At 41.0% G+C, this 20,115-nt stretch overlaps 1 protein-coding gene and 1 long non-coding RNA gene across 3 annotated transcripts; one reads left to right on the plus strand and one right to left on the minus strand.

Moving 5' to 3' along the window:
- Positions 1 to 1,813: 1,813 nt before the first annotated feature.
- Positions 1,814 to 3,977, minus strand: LOC124070622. The gene is made up of 2 exons (XR_006845246.1): positions 3,918 to 3,977; positions 1,814 to 3,231 (listed from the first exon to the last, which is right to left on the minus strand). It is a non-coding gene; the product is annotated as an uncharacterized LOC124070622 (long non-coding RNA).
- Positions 3,978 to 5,369: 1,392 nt separating this feature from the next.
- shcbp1 (SHC SH2-domain binding protein 1) lies at positions 5,370 to 19,438 on the plus strand. Of its 2 annotated transcripts, none has more exons than XM_046412704.1 (13): positions 5,370 to 5,697; positions 9,516 to 9,740; positions 9,848 to 9,963; positions 12,197 to 12,405; positions 12,521 to 12,616; positions 12,700 to 12,930; positions 14,112 to 14,289; positions 14,532 to 14,652; positions 15,256 to 15,387; positions 15,859 to 15,977; positions 16,570 to 16,656; positions 18,822 to 18,960; positions 19,075 to 19,438. In XM_046412704.1, exons 1-13 carry the CDS (start codon positions 5,547 to 5,549, stop codon positions 19,395 to 19,397), a joined length of 2,127 nt encoding a protein of 708 aa, XP_046268660.1. In that variant the 5' UTR covers positions 5,370 to 5,546; the 3' UTR covers positions 19,398 to 19,438. The 2 variants fall into 2 exon arrangements, with proteins under 2 accessions (XP_046268660.1, XP_046267827.1); XM_046411871.1 differs by having other exon boundaries at positions 5,371 to 5,697; positions 19,072 to 19,438.
- The last annotated feature ends 677 nt before the right edge of the window (positions 19,439 to 20,115 follow it).

Genomic DNA, 20,115 nt, shown 5'->3' on the forward strand with positions numbered 1-20,115 from the left:
ACTTGTCGGGGCGTGCAAGGGCCTGGGCCACGGCAGAGTGGGCGCGGGATTCAGCTCTCTGCAGCTCTCTCTCTGACTTCCAGGATGCCCTACTAAGGATCTTCGATCCCGTCTCCGGAGATTGCGAAAAGGCTTGAGAGCTGAGTGGGTCCCGGAACATCAAGCCTGACGCCTTGTCCCAGCTATACGACCCCGAACCTGTTGCCAAGGCTGTTACCAGACTCCATCCTTCCACGGCCCTGTGTGGTTGGATCAGTCACTTGGCAGATAGAAAAGGAGGTAGAGCAGGCCAACGGTGTAGCTCCATCACCTAGTGGTTGCCCTGAGAATAAGCTGTTTGTCCCAGCTGAATTACGAGCTCGGGTGATTCATTGGGCTCACACTTCTCTGCTCTCCTGCCACCTGGGAGTTCGATGGACGATGTTCGTCATCTCCCAGAGGTTCTGGTGGCCGTCCATGGTGGCAGAGGTCCGGGAGTACGTTGGAGCTTGCTCGGTCTGTGCCCGCAACAAGACTTCTATTGGACCTCGCATGGGACTGCTACAGCCTCTGCCCATTCCTTCTAGACCGTGGGCAGAAATTTCATAGGACTCCCGGTCTCCCAGGATAACACCACAGTGCTCACTCTAGTGGACAGATTCTCTAAGATGGTCAGGTTTATTGCTTTGCCCAAGCTACCGTCTGCTAAGGAAACAGCTGAAGTTATGATGAACCATGTTTTTAGAATCCAGGGGTTTCCACAGGACATTGTTTCAGACCGGGGACCCCAGTTCGTGTCCTGTTTTTGGAGGGAGTTTTGCTGGCTCACCGAAGCAAAAGCCAGCCTGACCTCTGGTTACCACCTGGAGGCTAATGGCCAGACAAAGCGCCTGAACCAGCAACTGGAAACTGGCCTCCGCTGCCTTGTGTCCCAGAACCCCTTGACATGGAGCAAACACCTGGTTTGGGTAGAGTATGCTCACAATACACAAGTGTGTGTATGGCTACGACCCTCCTCTCTTCCCAGACAATGAGCCAGAGGTCTCAGTTCCTTCCGCCTACGCTCTGCTACGCCGCTGCTGGCGGATCTGGGCAGCCGCCAGGCAGGTTCTGATTCGCCAGGGGGACTGGGTCAAGAAGGCTGCTGACCGGATGAAAGATAAAATTTTTCCTAGTATAGTTCTTGCCTCCTTTTGGAGTGATTTTTAGTTCTTTAGATAAGAAGCTCTTTTCTTTACTTACTTTCATAGCCTTTTATTTTTATTTCCTTCGAGATAATTAAGGTTTCATGGCGGAGTGTCTCTTATTAGAGGAGACCCTCTTTAGGAGTATTTTTTATAGCTTTTGGGTTATTTTCATTCTGTCCTGGGGAAGTCCAGGTAGTCATTAATAAAGTCTGCGCTTATTCTGACCTGCTCCGTGTCTGAATCCTGCCTTAGTCTGACAGGCATTTCCCTTCATGACCTGGGTCTTGGAGTCAGTCGAGAATAGCTCAAAAACTGCAGTTGTCCCCATCTTGTGAGAATCGACTCGAGAAGAACTGTACCTTGCTTGGAAACGAGATGAGCATAGGCAACAGCAGTCCTACAGGGACAATGGTCACCTAACCATCAGATAGATTCACTTTAATAAAAACCTTAACGCAGCTCATGTCATCACAGAGTATGCGTTTGGCATCCCAAAGTCTAGGTTCAGGTGACTTAAGTGTCTACATCTGAAAGAAGTGACAAATATCAATGAAACAATCACAGTGTGCTGCATTCTTCACATTTGTTTTGTTAGCCCGGTTCTTTTATTGGAACCCCAAGAACAAATCAGAGAGATCTTCAATTCACAGAAGTACAATTTATTTAGGTCATAGGTAAAATATGGCAGCACTGGGCTCGGAGTGACGGAGCTCCCGCAGGATCTCAGTCAGAAGGAGCCCGGATATTCGATTGTAGTTTACATTTATCTTCTTGGACTGGGTCTGCCCAGTACAGAGGCTGGACTTACTCGCAACCGAGGGTCATTGGCCAGCTGTCTCTGAGGTGAACAGACCAACCACCGTTCACTTGCACTTCCTGAAATATGATATCAAATGTGTGGATGTTGTTATTGAGGCGTGTATCTACTGTAACAGACCTAGAAACATTAGAGAGGATCTTGTGGGTACATCCAAGGAAACACAGTAGGTTACGTGAGTTCAGTTAGAAAATACAATTATAACTAGAAAAATACAAATCTAAAGTGTACACAGTAAAGGCCAATTATAACAGTTTAAAATCTGGTACACGGACAACCAGCACTGGTGCTCCACAAGGATGTGTCCTTTCTCCACTGCTCTTCTCCCTTTACACAAATGACTGGCAGTCTCACAGGAGGGGCAACTTTTGCCATGAAGGCTAAGGTGCCCTGTTCTATTTGGAAATTAGCAGCAAATTAGGTAGCAAACTAGATAGACTGGATGATTATTAAACATTTATAAGATTTATTTTATGTTCTGGTCCCAACACCTAGCTGTGCAACCATAGTAACCAATAGATATGTGACATGGATGAACAAGAAAACAAGAAAAGCATGTATGCATCACAACACGTACCAAAAAAAAAAAACTGCAAGAGGAACTAAGAAACTGATTGAGAATTAATAAAGATAGAAAATGATACGGGAACATCCGTGACCAGTAATAAATACACAGAAATGTTTTTTGTTTGTTTGTTTGTTTTATCAGTTTTTTACAGTTATTGACATCATTCACTTGTACTGAAACTTTGCTTGCCTGCTTTCATGGCAGCAAAGTGATCAATTACCCTCTCATTGAGGCTTGGCATTTTCCTGACCAACTCTCTCTCCATGGAGAGCATAGCTAGTGCATTCAGTCGTTCTTGTCCCATTGTATTTCTGAGAAATGTCTTGATTCTCTTAAGGGTGCAGAAACACCTCTCAGCTTCAGCTGTTGTCATGGGAGTGGTTTTGAAAATGTTTAAAAGTGCAGCCATCTCAGAAAAAGTCTCCTGGAGGTTCTGCTCCAGGAAAACCTGGTACAGTGCCACGGCGCCGCAGCAGCGATTGAACTCAGGACTCTCATAGATAAGGGACAGTTCAGTCTTGAGCTTCATCTTGTTGAGCATGGGATATGCCCTCAATGTAGTGTCCAGGGCCTTGACTGTAAATGTGTAACAATGCTGCTCATTGTAGCAGTGTGGCACTCACAAGATGGTCTAGAAAGGTGAACCTCTTTTTGACATGAGCCAGGATTGTATCAGAGACCTGTTGACAAAAAATACATAAATTAAGCTATGTCAGTTGTGTGTGGATAATATATGTTTTAACATTCAGGTTTTGTTGAAACCTTTTACAGAGATGCAGTTTGTGTTGAACATGATTACATTATACTGAGGTATGTTTTGATTATTAGCCTGCTAATATTTAAAATGGATGGTTTGAAGAATATAATCAGAACAACACACCTCACTAACAGCACAAACTAAACCCTCCACAATGATAAGAGTTGACTCAGCACCTCTCTAAATGGTCTCACCAAAATGTCAAAAAAAACAAAAAATGGACACTGAATTTACAGCAGGACTGTTATCAGTACTTTTGGCAATTAAATATAGTCAGTTAAAACAACAGAATATCCCTTGGATGAGTAGCACCAAAAAATAAACAATTATCTTATAAGTTAGAAGTACAATACTGTGAGTAAAATCCCTAAATGACCTTCATTTATGTAACTGTAACTGTCACTTATTTTCCAATACTTGTGTAGGCCTATTTAAATATGGTAAAGAGTACTAAAGTAATAAGTAGTAGTTTTGGAAGTTGTAATACATTCAGACTATTTGAACACATGGAGGTACTGGAGAACAGGTGGATACAATCGGGTAATTGGGGAGACAATCGGACTGAAGACATATGAGGAAAGGCAAGGGACTTGAAACGTGGAGAGTTACTTTTCAAAATAAAACAGGAAATGATGAGAGATAAACCCATCCATCCATCCATCTTCTTCCGCTTTATCCGGGACCGGGTCGCGGGGGCAGCAGCTTGAGCAGGGATACCCAGACTTTCCTCTCCCCAGACACTTCCTCCAGCTCTTCCGGGTGGACCCCAAGGCGTTCCCAGGCCAGCTGAGTGACATAGTCCCTCCAGCGTGTCCTGGGTCTTTCTCGGGGCCTTCTCCCGGTGGGGCATGCCTGGAACACCTCCCCAGGAAGGCGTCCAGGGGGCATTCGAAACAAATGCCAGAGCCACCTCAACTGGCTCCTTTCGATGTGGAGGAGCAGCGGCTCTACTCCGAGCTCCTCCTGGGTGACAGAGCTCCTTACCCTATCCCTAAGGGAGCGCCCCGCCACCCTGCGAAGAAAGCTCATTTCAGCTGCTTGTATCTGAGATCTCGTTCTTTCGGTCATGACCCAGGGTTCATTGCCATAGGTGAGGGTAGGAACATAGATATAGATAAACCCAAAACAAGACAATATCTCACCGTGGTGTGACAATGCTTGGTTGTGACCTGATCAAAGAGCTGATTGGTTTAGAAGTTGACTCAACACTATGACATTTTATAGATACTTTTCTTTTTTTGTTATTTGTCTGATCTGACATTTAATAGTCAACAGTTGAAGAGAGAATAATTACATTAATATTATAATCTGTGTACAATAATAATTGAAATGGTTTAATTTTTAAGTGTTTACAAACAGATGGTGGTTGTGACGATTAATTGCTGATGTGAGGAAAGAGGAAAGAATACAAGGCAACATTTTTCATTTCATTTCCCTTCAGGGATAAATAAAGGAATTCTGATTCTGATTCATTACTGATCTGTCAGATAATCTCTTTTTTTTAAGTAATCTGATATGAATCCAATTTACATTAATTTGTGTTAAATGGTATTTACGGCGCGGGACTGCGTACCAGCTAATGTATGTGTCTGATATTACACTTTAATAAATCTGAATCAGATCTAGCAGGATGTGAATGCTTCTGTGACTTCCTGTAGCCTACAGATTGAATCCTGCAGGGAAACTGTGCGAGTTAGTGGCAGCACAGTGCTGCCGCCGCCTCCTGTAGTCTACTTTCCAGGCGATATAAACTTTTACGAAAATACAATTATTAAAAAAGGAACAAGCACAGGGGTAAGTATATATTTAGTAGAAGCTACATGACAATGTATCAGATGTCCAAAGAATCTGCTATTACATTTGTTATAATTTATATTGATGCCATTTAATTTAAAAAATACGTTTTAAATATTGACTGTTCCAAGGCACAGTTCATCTCGAACTTACCCTTTGTATTGCTGACTCGGGAGGACAGGACGACTCGACGTGTAATGTAGTTGAACATACCATTTTCTCATTGGCTCACAGGAGTTCGGGTATTAGGGGGTGGGACGTCCTGCAGTTACACTGTTAGCAATTGGCTGCGGTTCTTCAGACCGGGAATATTTTGAATGTAACTGGGTGTACGCGGTAAAGTTTGTTTTTGTTTGTCAAACCGACAAAACGTCGTTGGGTGACTAGCTTTTTGGCGTATTAAAATATAGTTAGACGTACTCACTTGTTCTTCTTTAATTCTTCATGGAGCAAGAAGCACTGGAATACCCATCTGCTGGAAAGGGGATGGCACACATCGCAGTGGTAGATTTGGAAAACTACGTTAATGTTGAACTCGACATGGAAAGGAACAGCGGAATTTCTGGAGAGGGACATGTATCCGGTATAAGTCAAGGTCTGTGCTTTGTTTTATCTTGTTGGTTGTTAAAATGCTTCGGTTAACTTAGCCAACGTTAGCGCTACACTCCGCTGTAATGGAAAATCCTTAACTAGTGTTGCCGACTGCAATTTAATGTGTAGCTTTTTTGTACCTGAATGCACTTTGTTTATGTATTAAAATGACAGTAGCAGTTCCAGTTTTGGCATTTTCACATCTTTTCTGTATGAAACCCGTGGAACCGTCGTTAATGCGCGAGACGACACGTATTTCGCCCCTTTTCACTGTTCATACCGATTTCTTCTCATTGTTATTTGCAGTGGTGGCAGATGGTCGTTCGTCCTGTTGATCTTTTTTGGTTGTTTCCATTCCATCACAGCACTAATATCGTTAATATTTGGTTACTTGGTCGTTATTATAGAGCCCCAAACTGCCAAATTTATTAACTGTAATGGCACACATTCAGCTGTTATTTATATATGTTGATATTTGGTAGCTGATATTTAAACAGTATAATGCTGATAGGATATTTTGGAACCACGTTCAAAGCCCAGTCAGATAAAGGATTTTAAAAAAAAAAGGATGGAAGGCAAATGAAGACACTTTGACATTCAGTGAGTTTGGATGCCAAACAACCACACAGTCATCTAGGCTAGTTACACAACAATTAACCCATGATCACAAACTGCAAGCTTACAGTGTTGGGCCCCACTAACATTACAATAATAACCAAGCAAACATGTTGCTATTGCTTTTCTTGAAAAGAGCAAATAACCAGCATATATGAAAGTGGATATCATCACAAATAACGAATAAGAACAAACTTGTTTTCGTCAAATAGTTGGCAGTTTGAATCTAGTCCAGCAAAAAATGCATAAAATCTACTGTAGCCTACATGAAATGTACCTCGCCCTTATTGCATGGACCATAACTGTGTCCTTTTTAACATTTTCACTTGCTTGGCCAACAGCAGGCTTGTCAGACATGGAGAGCTGAGCTATTGGGAGTAAGAAGTTTTTGAACAGAATGCATTAAGCCATGCCTCTGTTTCTGCTCTTTCATAATCTTCATAATCATCTTGTATTTTTACCCATTTTTAGCCAACAGCTTCTGCACAATTGGTGCATAAGATAAGCTTTTTGCACCATTCATTGTCATTTATTTTCTATACCGCTTATCAATCAGGGTTGTGGGAAGCTGGAGCCTATCCCAGCTAACTACAGGCGAGAGGCTGGGTACACCCTGGACTGGTCACCAGTGAACCGCTGACACACAAAGACAGACAACCACACACTCACACCTCAGGGCAGATTAGAGTACCGTAGCCAATTAACCTAATGTGGATGTTTTGGGTATTGTGGGAGGAAGCAGGAGTACCTGGAGAAAACCCATGCAGGCACAGGGAGAACATGCAAACTCCACACAGAAGGGCCCAGACTGGGATTTGAACCTGGAACGCTCTATGAGACGACAGTACTAACTGTCTTAACTTAAACTGTCTTGGTTTAGACTTTAACCATAATACGTTAGCCTGATTATCTGTTCCTGTCGCAGTGTTGGAATGAGACTTGTTTGGGCAATGTGAGAGCGTGACTGAAGGTGAAAGTGTGAATCACATGCCAGAAGCGTGAAAGTTGTCAACCCTGCAAAGGTCTGTTGCCCAACATTACATTAACTGATGATAAATAGGACTCAACAATAAGGACTGCCTGTTTTGGGTAAGTTAAATGTAACCATGGGATAAGGAGTTCAGCAACTCACTTGCACAATGTGCAAGTAAATATTTCAGCTTTCTTGGAAACAAGAATTATTTGAGTGGCATAAGCAGTTTGTGTATTTGTGTTTCCTGCATTGCATAGTTTGTCACAAGTTATGTTACATGTGGTATGTGGTATCTGGAACACATTTTGTAATGTTTGCATTTGCAACGCATTTCTATATTTAGTTGTATTGTGTGTACTGGAATCTCATTTCATAAATGCTGTGCAAGTTAACAACTTCGAATATTTAATTATGTTTTGTTTATTGGTATCTATTTTGGCCAGATTGTTGCATAAAAATAAATAAATAAATAATTGTTCATCATAGGAAATGTATATTTTGTATTAATTTGAATCTGCAAAGTAACCATCGATATGTTTTAAAATGTAATGTAATGCAACCTCTTTTAATAATGTATATGTTTTTTTTTCTCATTATGGTTTACATTTTTATTATACTCTGATTGAGTAATTTTCTTCTGCTTTGTGTGTAACAAAGTGAATGTTCTTAAATCATCCCTCCTTACTGCTCATAGGTGTAAAATGCACAAGAAGGCCAATTTTCCTTTATAATAATAATTCACAACATATTTACATTTGGGTAGGCAAACTCATTAAAATATGCAATAATTAAGAGTGCATATAATGGAATAGTGCCCAGAGGCCACTTCATACCTCAGCAATGAGACCTCAGAGTTGTCTGTACTATGATGTTCAACTTTCTATACTTCAGTTTTTTTCAGATTCAGTTTTGCTGCTTGCTGCCTTTTCTCAAACAGCCTGTAAACAGCCACATACAAAGAAGAAAGGACACAAATTATTCAGTGTTCCCCACTGATTTCTTGTTAAAAGAGTAGTGTAACTCCTCTTAGTCTTAGTCAGAACACGAGCTGCAGAGTTCTGAATGAGCTGCAGAGTCCTGAGGGACTTTTTAGGGCATAACACCCAGGTTCTTTACAATGGTGCTAGAGGCAGGAGTTAGTCCATTATGAAAGGCTATATCATTAGCTAAATGTGTTGTCTAAGATGTTTTTGACCAACTAGTAGAACCTCAGTTTTGTCTGAGTTCAACAGAAGAAAGTTGTGGGTCATCCAGGACTTAATATCTGCAACACAGGACTGCAGTGGCATTAGCTGATTGCTTTCATCTGGCTTCATTGATAAATACAATTGGGTGTCTTCAGCATAACAGTGAAAATTTATAGAGTGCATTCTGATCACATTGCCTAGTGGGAGCGTATAGATTGTGAATAGGATTGGGCCAAGCACAGAACCTTGTGGAACACCATGGCTAACCTTAGTGTGCGTATGGAGGAGTTGTGTTACAAAGTGATGTCTGTCTGATAGATAGGACTTGAACCTGCTTAAAGCAGTCCCATTTATACCAATTTTCTCATCTCTGTAAGTACTGAAACACAGCCCTGGTCAGAGGCCATTAACAGGTTGTTGGTGACTTTTACCAGTTACCTGTGCTGTGATGTTCCCTAAAACCTGACTGAAAGACTTCAGATAGGCTGTTATTTTGGAGATACTTGCACAGCTGACTGGCGATGACTTTTTCCAAAATGTTTGAAATGAAGACCAGGTTGGAGATAGGCCTATAGTTTGCTAAAACCCCTGGATCAAGAGTGGGCTTTTTTTTTTAGCAGGGATTTGATTACAACAACTCCCGTTACCCCGGTAACAACCCCCACCCACATTTAAGTGGAAACACAAAATTTCTTGCTAACTGGCTGATGTTGTTTGCATAATGTGTTGTAACTTCTGGTACAGTGTTATTTTGGTGAAATGTAGTTTAAATTCTTAAATTCTTCAGGACTGACCTCAGCATTAAACAACACTTCGAGATTCAGGTCACATATGTCAACTAGAGTCAGATGTTAATTTTGTCATTCGGTTTTGTTGGACCTGGCAGTTAGTGGGTATAAATATTTAGTAACAACTAATCCCTGCATTAAAAGTCCTTGTAAGGTGCCTCGATTTGATTTGACTGATGTGTAAAACTAAGCACTATAAACACTATAGGTGCAAGATTCCTCTAGATCTCTGTCATCATACTTATATTTTTCACAAAAGCTCTGTTTCAGAATGAAGAGGAGAATAAGGATTATGGAGAAGAGAGTGATGATCCTGCTGCTGCTGATGATGACAGTGGCACAGACTTCTTTAGCACCAAAATGTCTGGGACTCAGCTGCAGAGATGTGAGCGTCATGGAGTGATTTCAAGTCTTCCTGACACCTTCCAGACTAGCCACCTTCTCCTTTATGAGAGATTCAAGGCATACCAAGACTATATGCTTGGTAACTGCAGATATACATTTACATATTCAGATACAATAAAATAACTGTGAGACATTACATTTCTAATGTTAGTCTTTGTATTTATATGTGTACGTATTTGTATGTAGGTGATTGTAAGCCCTCTGAGATGAAGGCATTCACAGCAGACTACCTGGAGAAGGTGATGGAACCGTGTGATTGGATGGCTGTGTGGTCTACTAATGTCTTTGATGTTCTGGTGGAGGTGAGACCAACTTTCATGGACTTCTCTGTTTGAACTTTAAATGTACATTTATTTTCATTCCACTTGACACTTATTTTCATTCCTGCATCAGAAATGGATTTGGAAAAACCTTTTTGCCAGTTTCTTCTGCAGGAGCCCACAGACTTTATATAAGGGTTGCAGAAAGTGGGCCCACAGGCCAATGATGACCACAAGATTCAGTTTCACCTGCCAGATATTTGTCTTGGAAAAAAAAAAGAATAGAAATTCCTCTTTGTGCTCTTTTATTATTTGTGATGTAAAATGTTCTATGAATGTGTAGGATCTGTCATTAATTAATTTTCATTGCACAGGGGGCAATTTTACATTTTGTGCAGAAAGCGTGAAATGTTTGGACCCTGATACCACTTTGCTTCTCAACAATAACATACAGTAGGGTTATCTATTACCTGTGGCCCACCATGAGAAAAAGGTTTAGACACCCCAACATGTTTTTTTTTTGACCAGAGGGTGTAGGATCTAAAAAAAGCTGCAGTACCTGGCAGCAAAACGGTCCCCTATCCAGAGAATTTGCAATGCAGAACATGTCTGACTGGGTTGAATATCTATAAGTAACATAAAGAACAAGCGAGCGTTAATTTTACTATTTCTGCCAGTCTATTCATTTCACCCATTAGACATCATAGTGGCACATCAGTGATTATGTAGATCAGCATGACTCTTTCTTTGTGTAGCTATTATTATTAACACCATCCATATTTTATTCCGCTTATCCATTGGAGGGGTGGAGGCGGAGCCCATCCCAGCTGACTACGGACGAGAGGCAGGGTAGAAAGGGGACTGGTCGCCAGTCAATCACGGGACTCACCCACAAAGACAGACAGCCTCACGCACTCACACTCATACCAGGGTGCAGTGTAGAGTAGCCTTTGCACCTAGGCACAGGGAGAACATGCAGGCTTCACACAGAAGGGCCCAGACTTGGACTCAAACTCAGAACTGTCTTGCTGTGAGATGACAGTGCTAACCACCGTGCTGCCCTTGTTTAGTGTTTTAATTGTCTAATTTGTCTACAGTTTTTCAGACATGGTGGCAAAACAACCATTCACTAAAGTGACTTTTAGTTCCTAGTTTAGCTGTTAGTTTAGTTGAAAACAGCACAAAGACAATATATTTGTTTAATATCATCAACCTTTTTTCCCTTATATTTGTAATTATATGCTTATTCTAAGTTTGAATCCAACAACACATTTCAAGTTGGGATAGGGAAGGGACTGGGACAGGTATGGAATTTTCAAAAAAAAAAAAACCCACCTATTTAGAACATACCACAGGTAAATTGGAGGGCAACATAAAAGTTAATTGCATGTTCTCTCTCTCAACCTCATACCAAAGTTGGGGTGCAGAATTACAAATAAACTGAAAATAATTTATTTCTAACAAAAGGTGAAGACCAAAACAACAAAGTAAAGAATCTATGTCCTCAAAAAGTGCTGACAAACCCTAGGTCAAACAGATGTATTTAAAGACATTTATGAAACATGACTCCATAAGGTACAGCAAAATGAGGTAAAACTAGTACTTTACACAGATTCACAGAGTTTACTAAGCCATGAGGCCTCAATCTCAAAGATTTTTCACACAAGTAGTGTACAGAAACTTTGGGGAAAAATAACCAAAGTAAGAACCTGCACTAGTATGCTTTTTAAATAAGTGCTCAGCATTTGGATTGAAATATAACAAGTGGCTTTCTGATCATATATAGACTTTGATGGGCATTTGGTTTTTCTACACTGATCATATCCAACTTTCTTTCAGAACTAAGATGTTATGAAAATAATATCTTGAATCTGTACCCTACTGTGCATTTAGAAATGTTTCTGGTAGAATGACATTTCCAGCTGCAGAGCCCTATTAATCAGCACAAATAGTAGTGCACACTATTTTTGGGTTTTGGGAACACATATATTTTTTGTACAGATCCTGAGCACTGTTTTATAAATGAGACAGCTGCCAAGTAGGGGACACTGGGCATTGTGACGTCTGCCACCATTGTGTGAATGGGCAAATGGTGACTTGAGCTGTGAATGCTGTATTTGGTCTGACAATGAAAGCACTATATAAATGCATCTATTTGCCCAGTATGTGTTGAGAATTAAGGGGCTACAACTTGCATTACACTCTCCAACCCCATGTAAAATGGCAGATAAGTGAGCCTTGACTGATTTGACTGAAGAGTTGCTCATGGTTTCAGGTGTGTGATTTGGACTTTAAAGATCTGAAGGCATGTGTAAGGCTAGTGCTGCCTCTGCAATGTGACACTAGAGGCTGTGAACTCACTGAGGAGGCTATGAAGTCTCTGTTGGAGGCCACTCATCACAAAGTCCCTATGCAGGAGCTCCAGGTGGTCTACGAGCAGTCTGGACACTTTGATCAGACCGCCCTTGCTCTTGAACACCTCAGGTGAGAGTGTGCTGCATTAATGTTGTACTTGGATCTTGCTTATTGTTGTGTCACCAGATTTTAAACTGTTTGATAAAGTGTATGGTCCACTTGCTATCACTTCTTATGTCTTAAGGTTTTTCTATAAACACATCTGGAGGCAATGGGATGAGGAAGATGAAGATGATGACTTTGATTACTTTGTTCGTTGTGTGGAACCTCGTCTCAGACTGTGAGTACACCTTTTGTCTGAGTGATAATGTATTTCTAAGGGCTGGTTCATTCTTTTGAATGCTCACTGAAAATATGTCTTAGCTACTATGACATCTTAGAGGACAGAGTTCCAGCAGGCCTGGTGGAAGAGTATGAGTCCTTACTGGAAAAGTGCTCCCAGTGCTTCCAGCAGTTCTCAGTGCTACGCAGCAGCCTCAGCAGTGACTCAGACACAGAGCTGGACAACGTGTCCATGGTGGAGGGCCTAAAGCTCTACGACCAGCTGGAGATGTTAAAACGCAAGCTGTACATAATTGAGAACCCCCTGTTGAGGTAGGAGATGTTAAGATTCTTCCTCTCCAAATGCTGTACACAGTCATCACTACTTTCTCTTTATCTGTCTTATCCAGCCTCCCCTCAATATCTACATCAGGGCTCACCATTAATTTTAAAAATAATATGGTTGCCTTTCACCCTTTATTTTAAGCAAGTAAGGCTATGGAGTTAATACAGTTTTATAGTGAATATGTGACATAAAGGAAGGTTTAAAAGCTTATACTAAGATTGGATGTTAATCCCCAAAACATTAGTGTAAATTAGCTTATAATAAGTTAATAGAGCAAATGTTGCCTCCTGCATGTCTTGTTGGTTTGAAGAGGATGGAAAGAGTTCCTTATTTTCCATAGTATAATACACAATATTTAAATGTTTTTTAGTATCTCTCGGTTAGTGGCATTAAGCTTGAGAACAGTGGTGTTGAGCTCTTAAAGCCTAGAGGTTGGAGAAGCGGCTTGTGATCGGAGGGTCACTGGTTCGATTCCCCCACCGGACGGGCAGGAAAAATTTGGGTGTGGTGGAGTGATTAATGCGAAAAAATGCTCCCTCCCCCCTTCATTAACTTAACCCCCTAATATGCTCCCCGGGCACTTGACGCTGCCCACTGCTCCTGTGTGTGTTTCACTGCATGTAATTTGCCGGGTGTTGCATGTGTGTGTTCAACTAAGGATGGGTTAAATGCAGAAGTCAAATTCAGCATGTGTATGTAAAAATATATATACTGCTAATAAAGTTGATTCTTCTTCTTCTTCTTCTACTTCATTATATCATTGAGCTGCCTGCTCGTTGTTGCTTTAAGCATCAGTGCCTTCTACCCCCGTTGTTCTGTAGGGTGTGCTACTATGATATATGTCACTTACTGAGGTGTAGGTTGTACATTCTTTGCCATTTGTTTTTCATTCAGTCATTTGAATCACTTTGCACATTTGTGATGCTAACAGTTCAGATGATGTTTTCACCCCACACTTAAACAGCTTGATTTTTTTCACCATTGTCTCGAAATAGACGCCATAATGCAACCATACAAAAATGTATTAACTATGATGTGCATATTTTATGGTTTGCTGTCCCTACTTTTTATATTTTAAAAAGTGTTTACCACTGATGGCACCCAAATTATTTATTATTATTGTTGAATCTTACAATCATCATCCTTAACTCCATCACTTGCTGTCCAGGTATGTGCTGGGCTACAAAGGGAATGCCAGGCAGCAGTGTGTGCAGAGCCGTGGGCTTAGGGCATCAGGTATGAAGGTGGTCCATGTGGTCACAGCCTCCTGCAGCACCATCCAGCTCCAGTCCCTTCTCAGTGATAGACTGTTACCTCTGTGCTCCTCTGAAGACACTGAGATTCAGGTTGTACCATACCTATACCTACTTACAATATGACGGGTTTCTGGTTGGCAAAATAACCTGATTTTCAAGCTCCAACACTCCAACAAATCTGTTCTTGAACCTGAAGAGTAGCTTTCAGAATGAAAGAAACCATTATCTAACATTACTGTGATCACTGGTTGCAGTCTCAGCTGCAAGCTGTAATGTACTTGTAAACACAGTGGTTGAGTTCAAGCTGTCTGACTCTCCTAATCTGTGCTTAGTTCCACAGAGACCCTATATCAGCAGTGGATTCATGCCATCATGGTGATGTGGTCATTGTTCTCCCAGGGATCTACAGTGTCAGTAGCTCTATCTTCCTACCAGATTCTGTCACAATAGAGGGTAAAAACTTTTATCTTGTTTCCACTCAGATTATCAGAAGGGATGGTCCACAGACCCACGCTGGGGTTGTGTCCATTGTCCTTGTTGTTTTATCTTGTAGTGATGTATGACAATGTCTGTTCTCAGTCAGTCACATCAGTTATAATGCAAAAAGTTAGTGCTTTAGATGCATGTTAAGAAACAGAAGGATGTCATCGGACTGAAAAGCTGCAATTGGTCACTGGTGACTGAATGTATGGACTGATAAACCCACCAACATTTTTTGACATAATGTGTCTTGGTGTTGTTGGACATTGTTGCACAGTTGTGGAATGGTCATTGCTATTCATATTTCGAACATTATCATATTGGTATTTTCAGATGTTTTTATGTGTTTATCAGTTGTTTATGTGTATTTGTGTTTGTAAACAGGCTTACCTCAGAATGCCTGTTGAATTAAGTATTTAGAATTGAGCTGAATTTTACTGTTTGGATGTGTTTTGGGGGAGGAGTTTAGTTCCTTGGTTTGTTGTGCAATTCAACAGCAACACACACCATTTACTTGAATTGTAGAGTAGCTGTGCTTTTACAGTGTCCTTGGTTCTGATGTTTCTGATGTGACAGGTTTTGGGCTTCCTGATGAGGTGGTGATTGAGAAGAAAAACAAGGGCGACTCATTTGTGGTGTCCACAGGAGCTGATGTCAGACTGTCAAATATCAAGTTCATTCAGCACGATGCTTTTGAGGGCATTCTGTGTGAGTACACACAAATCTAGCCTCAATTACTGTAAACTCTTGAGTGTTGTCAAGGATTTTACCAAAAAATTGGTGCAGCAGATCCTGCAGAACCTATGCTAAAATTCCCAAATTCCCCAAACTTTCTGAAATCTTGCAAGTTTGTAAATTTAAATGGAAAAATCAAGTTCAAAATGGGCATGAGTCATAGAAAGTGCTCAAATTTGTATTTTGTGATCAAATGTGATCAACAGTTCTGATGTTGCAGTGATGAAGAGAGACAACAGATAGATCTGATGGATTCATCTACTATCATCTACTATTTTCAGGGTGTAACTAGAGTTTATTTATGCAGTTATTATTATCATAAGTATTCTTATCACTATTTACAGTTTTTTGCATGTGTTGCAGTGTAATAAAATGTAAAAATGCAGTCTGATTTTCCTTGTTTCTTGTTCTCCCTTTTCTATTTCTTTGTTTGGTTTGTTTCAGGCGTGTGTCAGGGGAATCTGTACATGGAAAACTGTGTGCTGCAGTGTGAAACCACTGGAGTTATTGTGAGAACATCGGCCCATCTCACCATGAACATGTGTGACTTGTATGGCTCGAAGGTGAGTGGTGGGTAATGCTGATCACAGGTAGAAGTTCCTGCTGTCACAGTTTGGTGATTTGGTCTTTTTATGAGGTTACTATGACCTATTGAGTCTTCCTTCACTGCAGCTTACTTACTACAGTTAAAGAAGGCCTTTTGCTCTTTTGTAAAGGTTACTACTAATGCAGTAGACCCATACTGAGATAAGTTTTATTTTATTCAGAGGCCTCTACAGGAACAGGTTTTAGGAAAGTAGTAATTAATATCACCTTGCATGTGTATTCATGTTTCTTGTTTAAAGTCATAAATTACAGCCACCTGACACATTAAAGTAGGAGGTATCTCAAGGTGAAAATGTCAGAGGAGAACCTCCCTCTCTGGAAAAAATGCACTACTTTTACCATTTCTACACTTTGTTCCTGTAAACCACTTGATATAAGGACACTGTTGTTGTGTGGCTCAAGCATATCTTTGGCATGTCTCTAGTTTTAGTTATTGCCTATCATGATACAATGGTACTGATAATGCATAAATTGTTTGTTCTAGTTAGTGTCTTTACTTTAAACATGACCGTGTATGTGGGCAGTCATGATGCTGTGTGCTGTCTGCAGGGTGCTGGTGTGGAGATTTACCCTGGCAGTGTTTGCGATCTGATTGGTAACGGCATCCATCACTGTAAAGACGGAATTCTCATCAAGGTGAGAAAAAATAAAATGACTCTTCCAGACAGAGAATTCAACAAGAAACACAGTCAAGACATTGGTCTGACCTGACTTAAAGGATTATATAATTTACATTATGAGTCAAACACTGTTTGTGCGGAGAGGTGCTGAATCAAATTTCAATTTAATTCAATTCAGTTTATTTATATAGGGCCAATTCATAACAAAAGTTATCTAATGACACTTTCCAAATAGAGCAGGTCTAGACCAAACCCTTTAATTAAACATAAGATGAACTTTATTGATTCCACAGTGGGGAAATTCACTTGTTGTGGCAGCTCACAAGAACAGAAAAAGTGTGCAAAAAGTTAAAAAAAATATAGAGGTAGTAAATTGACAATTTACAAGTACAGTGAACACAGTACAATTTGCAGCTATATACAAGTCCTCATAAGGGAGGAAAAGAAGACTAGACCATTGAATTATGTAGTCTAATAGCAGTGGGAATGAAGGACCTGCGGTAGCGCTCCTTCCTACGCATTGTAGCAGTCTGCCCCTGAAGGAGCTGCTTAGAGTCTCTGCTGTCTGATGCAGAGGGTGAGAGGTGTTGTCCATCATGGATGTTAGCTTGGGTAACATCCTCCTCTCACCCACCTCCTCTACAGAGTCCAGTGGGCAGCCCAGGACAGAGCTGGCCTTCCTGACTAGCTTATTTAGTCTCTTCTTGTCCCGGTCTGTGCTTCCCGGTCCCCAACAAACCACAGCGTAGTGAATAGCAGAGGCTATCACAGAGTCATAAAAAGTAATTAGCAGGGGCTTGCACACTCCAAAGGAATGAGCAAGCACTTGGCAACAGTGGTGAGGAAAAACTGCCTTTTAGAAGGCAGAAACCTTGGAGCAGACTACGACTTGAGGTGGGCAGCCATCTGTCTTTACCGGTTGGGTTGAGAGAGAGGGGGATGGGGGTGGGAGGGTGAGAAAAGGAGCACACAAATAGGGATGCGTAGCAACAACAATAATACCAGAAGTATTGGAACTATAGATAATAATGATAATAATGAGGTGATCATGATAACAATAGTAGTACAGCACAGTAATAGAATTAAAATAGATTATGACTAAACAGTAGTAATCGCAGTAGGTTTCAAGCAGGATCACAGCAGGAGGTCCAACCACAATCCATGGGAACTTGCGAGATGAGAAAGCACAAGGACTCTGAGAAGGAAGTTGAGTTAGTAACATGCATTAATGGGATATAAATGTGTGCAGAGGGAGAGGAAGAGCGAGCTCAGTATGTCGTGGGAGATCCCCTGGCAGTCTAAGCTTATAGCAGCATAACTTGGGGCCAGCCTAGGCCAATCCTAACTATAAGTCTACTCTTAAATATAGACAGGTTGTCTGCCTCCCGAAGCGAAACCGGAAGAGGGTTCCACAGTAGAGGAGCTTGATAACTAAAGGCTCTGGTTCCTGATCTACTTTTGAAGACCCTCTGATCCACAAGTAACCCTGCATCTTGGGGACATAAAACTGGAGGGATAATAGGATACTGTCAATTCTTTAAGATAGGATGGTGCCTGGTTGTTCAGGGCTTTATATGTGAGGAGAAGAATTTTAAACTCTATCCTGAAAGTTGCTGATTTGAAATGACTTTCCCTTAAAACTACTTTTCTGCAAGCGATGCCTTCCAGAGCCTCACTTCCTACCATATATGGAGCTGACGCATGATCATCTCAGTCCACATTCTCAAGATTCTTCCATCTTAATCTAGCAGCCAGTTTCTCCTTCAGGAAGCAGATACTGTGTATGACTCATCAATCGACAATTAAGCCATGCTCCTTTTTCCTCTCTTGACCTGGCTAGTATGTATATACTATACTCTTGCAAACTGTTGAAATGGGTACCCTGTACATATGGAATTGAGAAAATCGTAAGATGATGAAGAACTTATGGTCACATTGCAACATCTCACCGGTGTTTAGGGTACTCTGATTGAGGTTTCGATTAAACTAGTAGCAACTGAACACTAACACAGGTGCTTTATAGGTAAACCGTGGGATGTGACCCCACATGTCGCATGTGTCTCAAAGACATACCTATGCACTCTGACAAGCAGGCTCTTTACTCAGGGAACCAAGATTACAAGATATAGTGTTTATAGTGAATGCTAACTGTGGAAATATTTGTGTTTGATCTGTGTGCAGGACTTTGTTGATGAGCTCAAGGTGATGCCATCTATCACCATGGAGAACAATGTGATCCACAACAATGAAGGCTACGGGCTGATTGTAGTGAAACCCAGCAACAGGGACCGACACAGAGTTCCTCTGGACAAAAGTGAAGGTAGAGCTTCCAGTATAATGTTAAAGAAATAAGGACATGGGTAAAAAAGCAGAGACAAAGGCAAATTTGTTAGTAAAAGCAATATATACAGATCATAATTTTTGTTCCCAGAAGACCCTGCTGGACCTATAGCTGAACACAAACAGCAGGGAGGTGGTGCAGACTCTCTTCTCATCTCTTCAACATCAGCATCAAGCTCCAGCAGCAGTTCAGCAGATGTTCGGCCTGACTCAGCTGAGAACATGGAGCGCATGGATGGTGGTGTAGCCTGCATCTCAGACAGGAATTGGAAGTTGAATCATCAGCTGAGCAAAAACAAGGAGACATCCTGCAGCCGAGCAGTACAGGATCTGATGGAGCACCAGATCTTCGTCTCTATTCAGGGAAACCAGTTTAGACGCAATGGCATGGGCGATTTTGGCACCTTTTTTTACTGACAGACGTCAACACTTTTCTGATGAAAAACAATTTCAGACTGTCTAAACTGAAAAACACGACAAACACACTGAACTAACACATCTTCTCAGATCCTTCCAGAAATTGTTTTGGAGCATAAATCATTTGATGTCAGCGTTATGTATTAGATAATTTAATTAATTTGTCATGAAATAAATAAATATTGGAGATTCACATGAACCCACTGAACAGAATCCAGACTTCAGCTTATTTGAATTAACAATGAATTTATCCTCGTCGTTGAACTTGATGAATGGATGCGTTTGTTTATTCCATTGGTGATGGTGGCTTGCTGAAAGCAGTGCTGTTGGGTCCATAAAAATATTCTCAATTTCCTTTGTTATGAAGTTGGTTGACCTGACTTGCTCACAGTGTTGCAGATGTTTTTAAAAAGTTTTTGTTTCTGATACAAGTCTACATGCTGATAATCCAGAAACTCAGTGAAAGTTAACAAGTTTTATATTTGGATTTACTGATGTCTTTGGTTTAAATTCATTCATTCATTCATTTTCTATACCACTTAAATGTCAGGGTTGTGGGGAGCTGGAGCCTATCCCAGCCAACTACAGGCGAGAGGCTGGGTACACCCTGGACTGGTCACCAGTGAATCGCAGGGATGACACACAAAGATACGCACACACTTACACCTAGGGGCAATGTAGAGTAGCCAATTAACCTAATGTGCATGTTTTTGGTATT

The sequence above is a fragment of the Scatophagus argus genome, chromosome 1 (assembly GCF_020382885.2).
Source record: "Scatophagus argus isolate fScaArg1 chromosome 1, fScaArg1.pri, whole genome shotgun sequence".
Classification (NCBI taxonomy): Eukaryota; Metazoa; Chordata; class Actinopteri; family Scatophagidae; genus Scatophagus; species Scatophagus argus.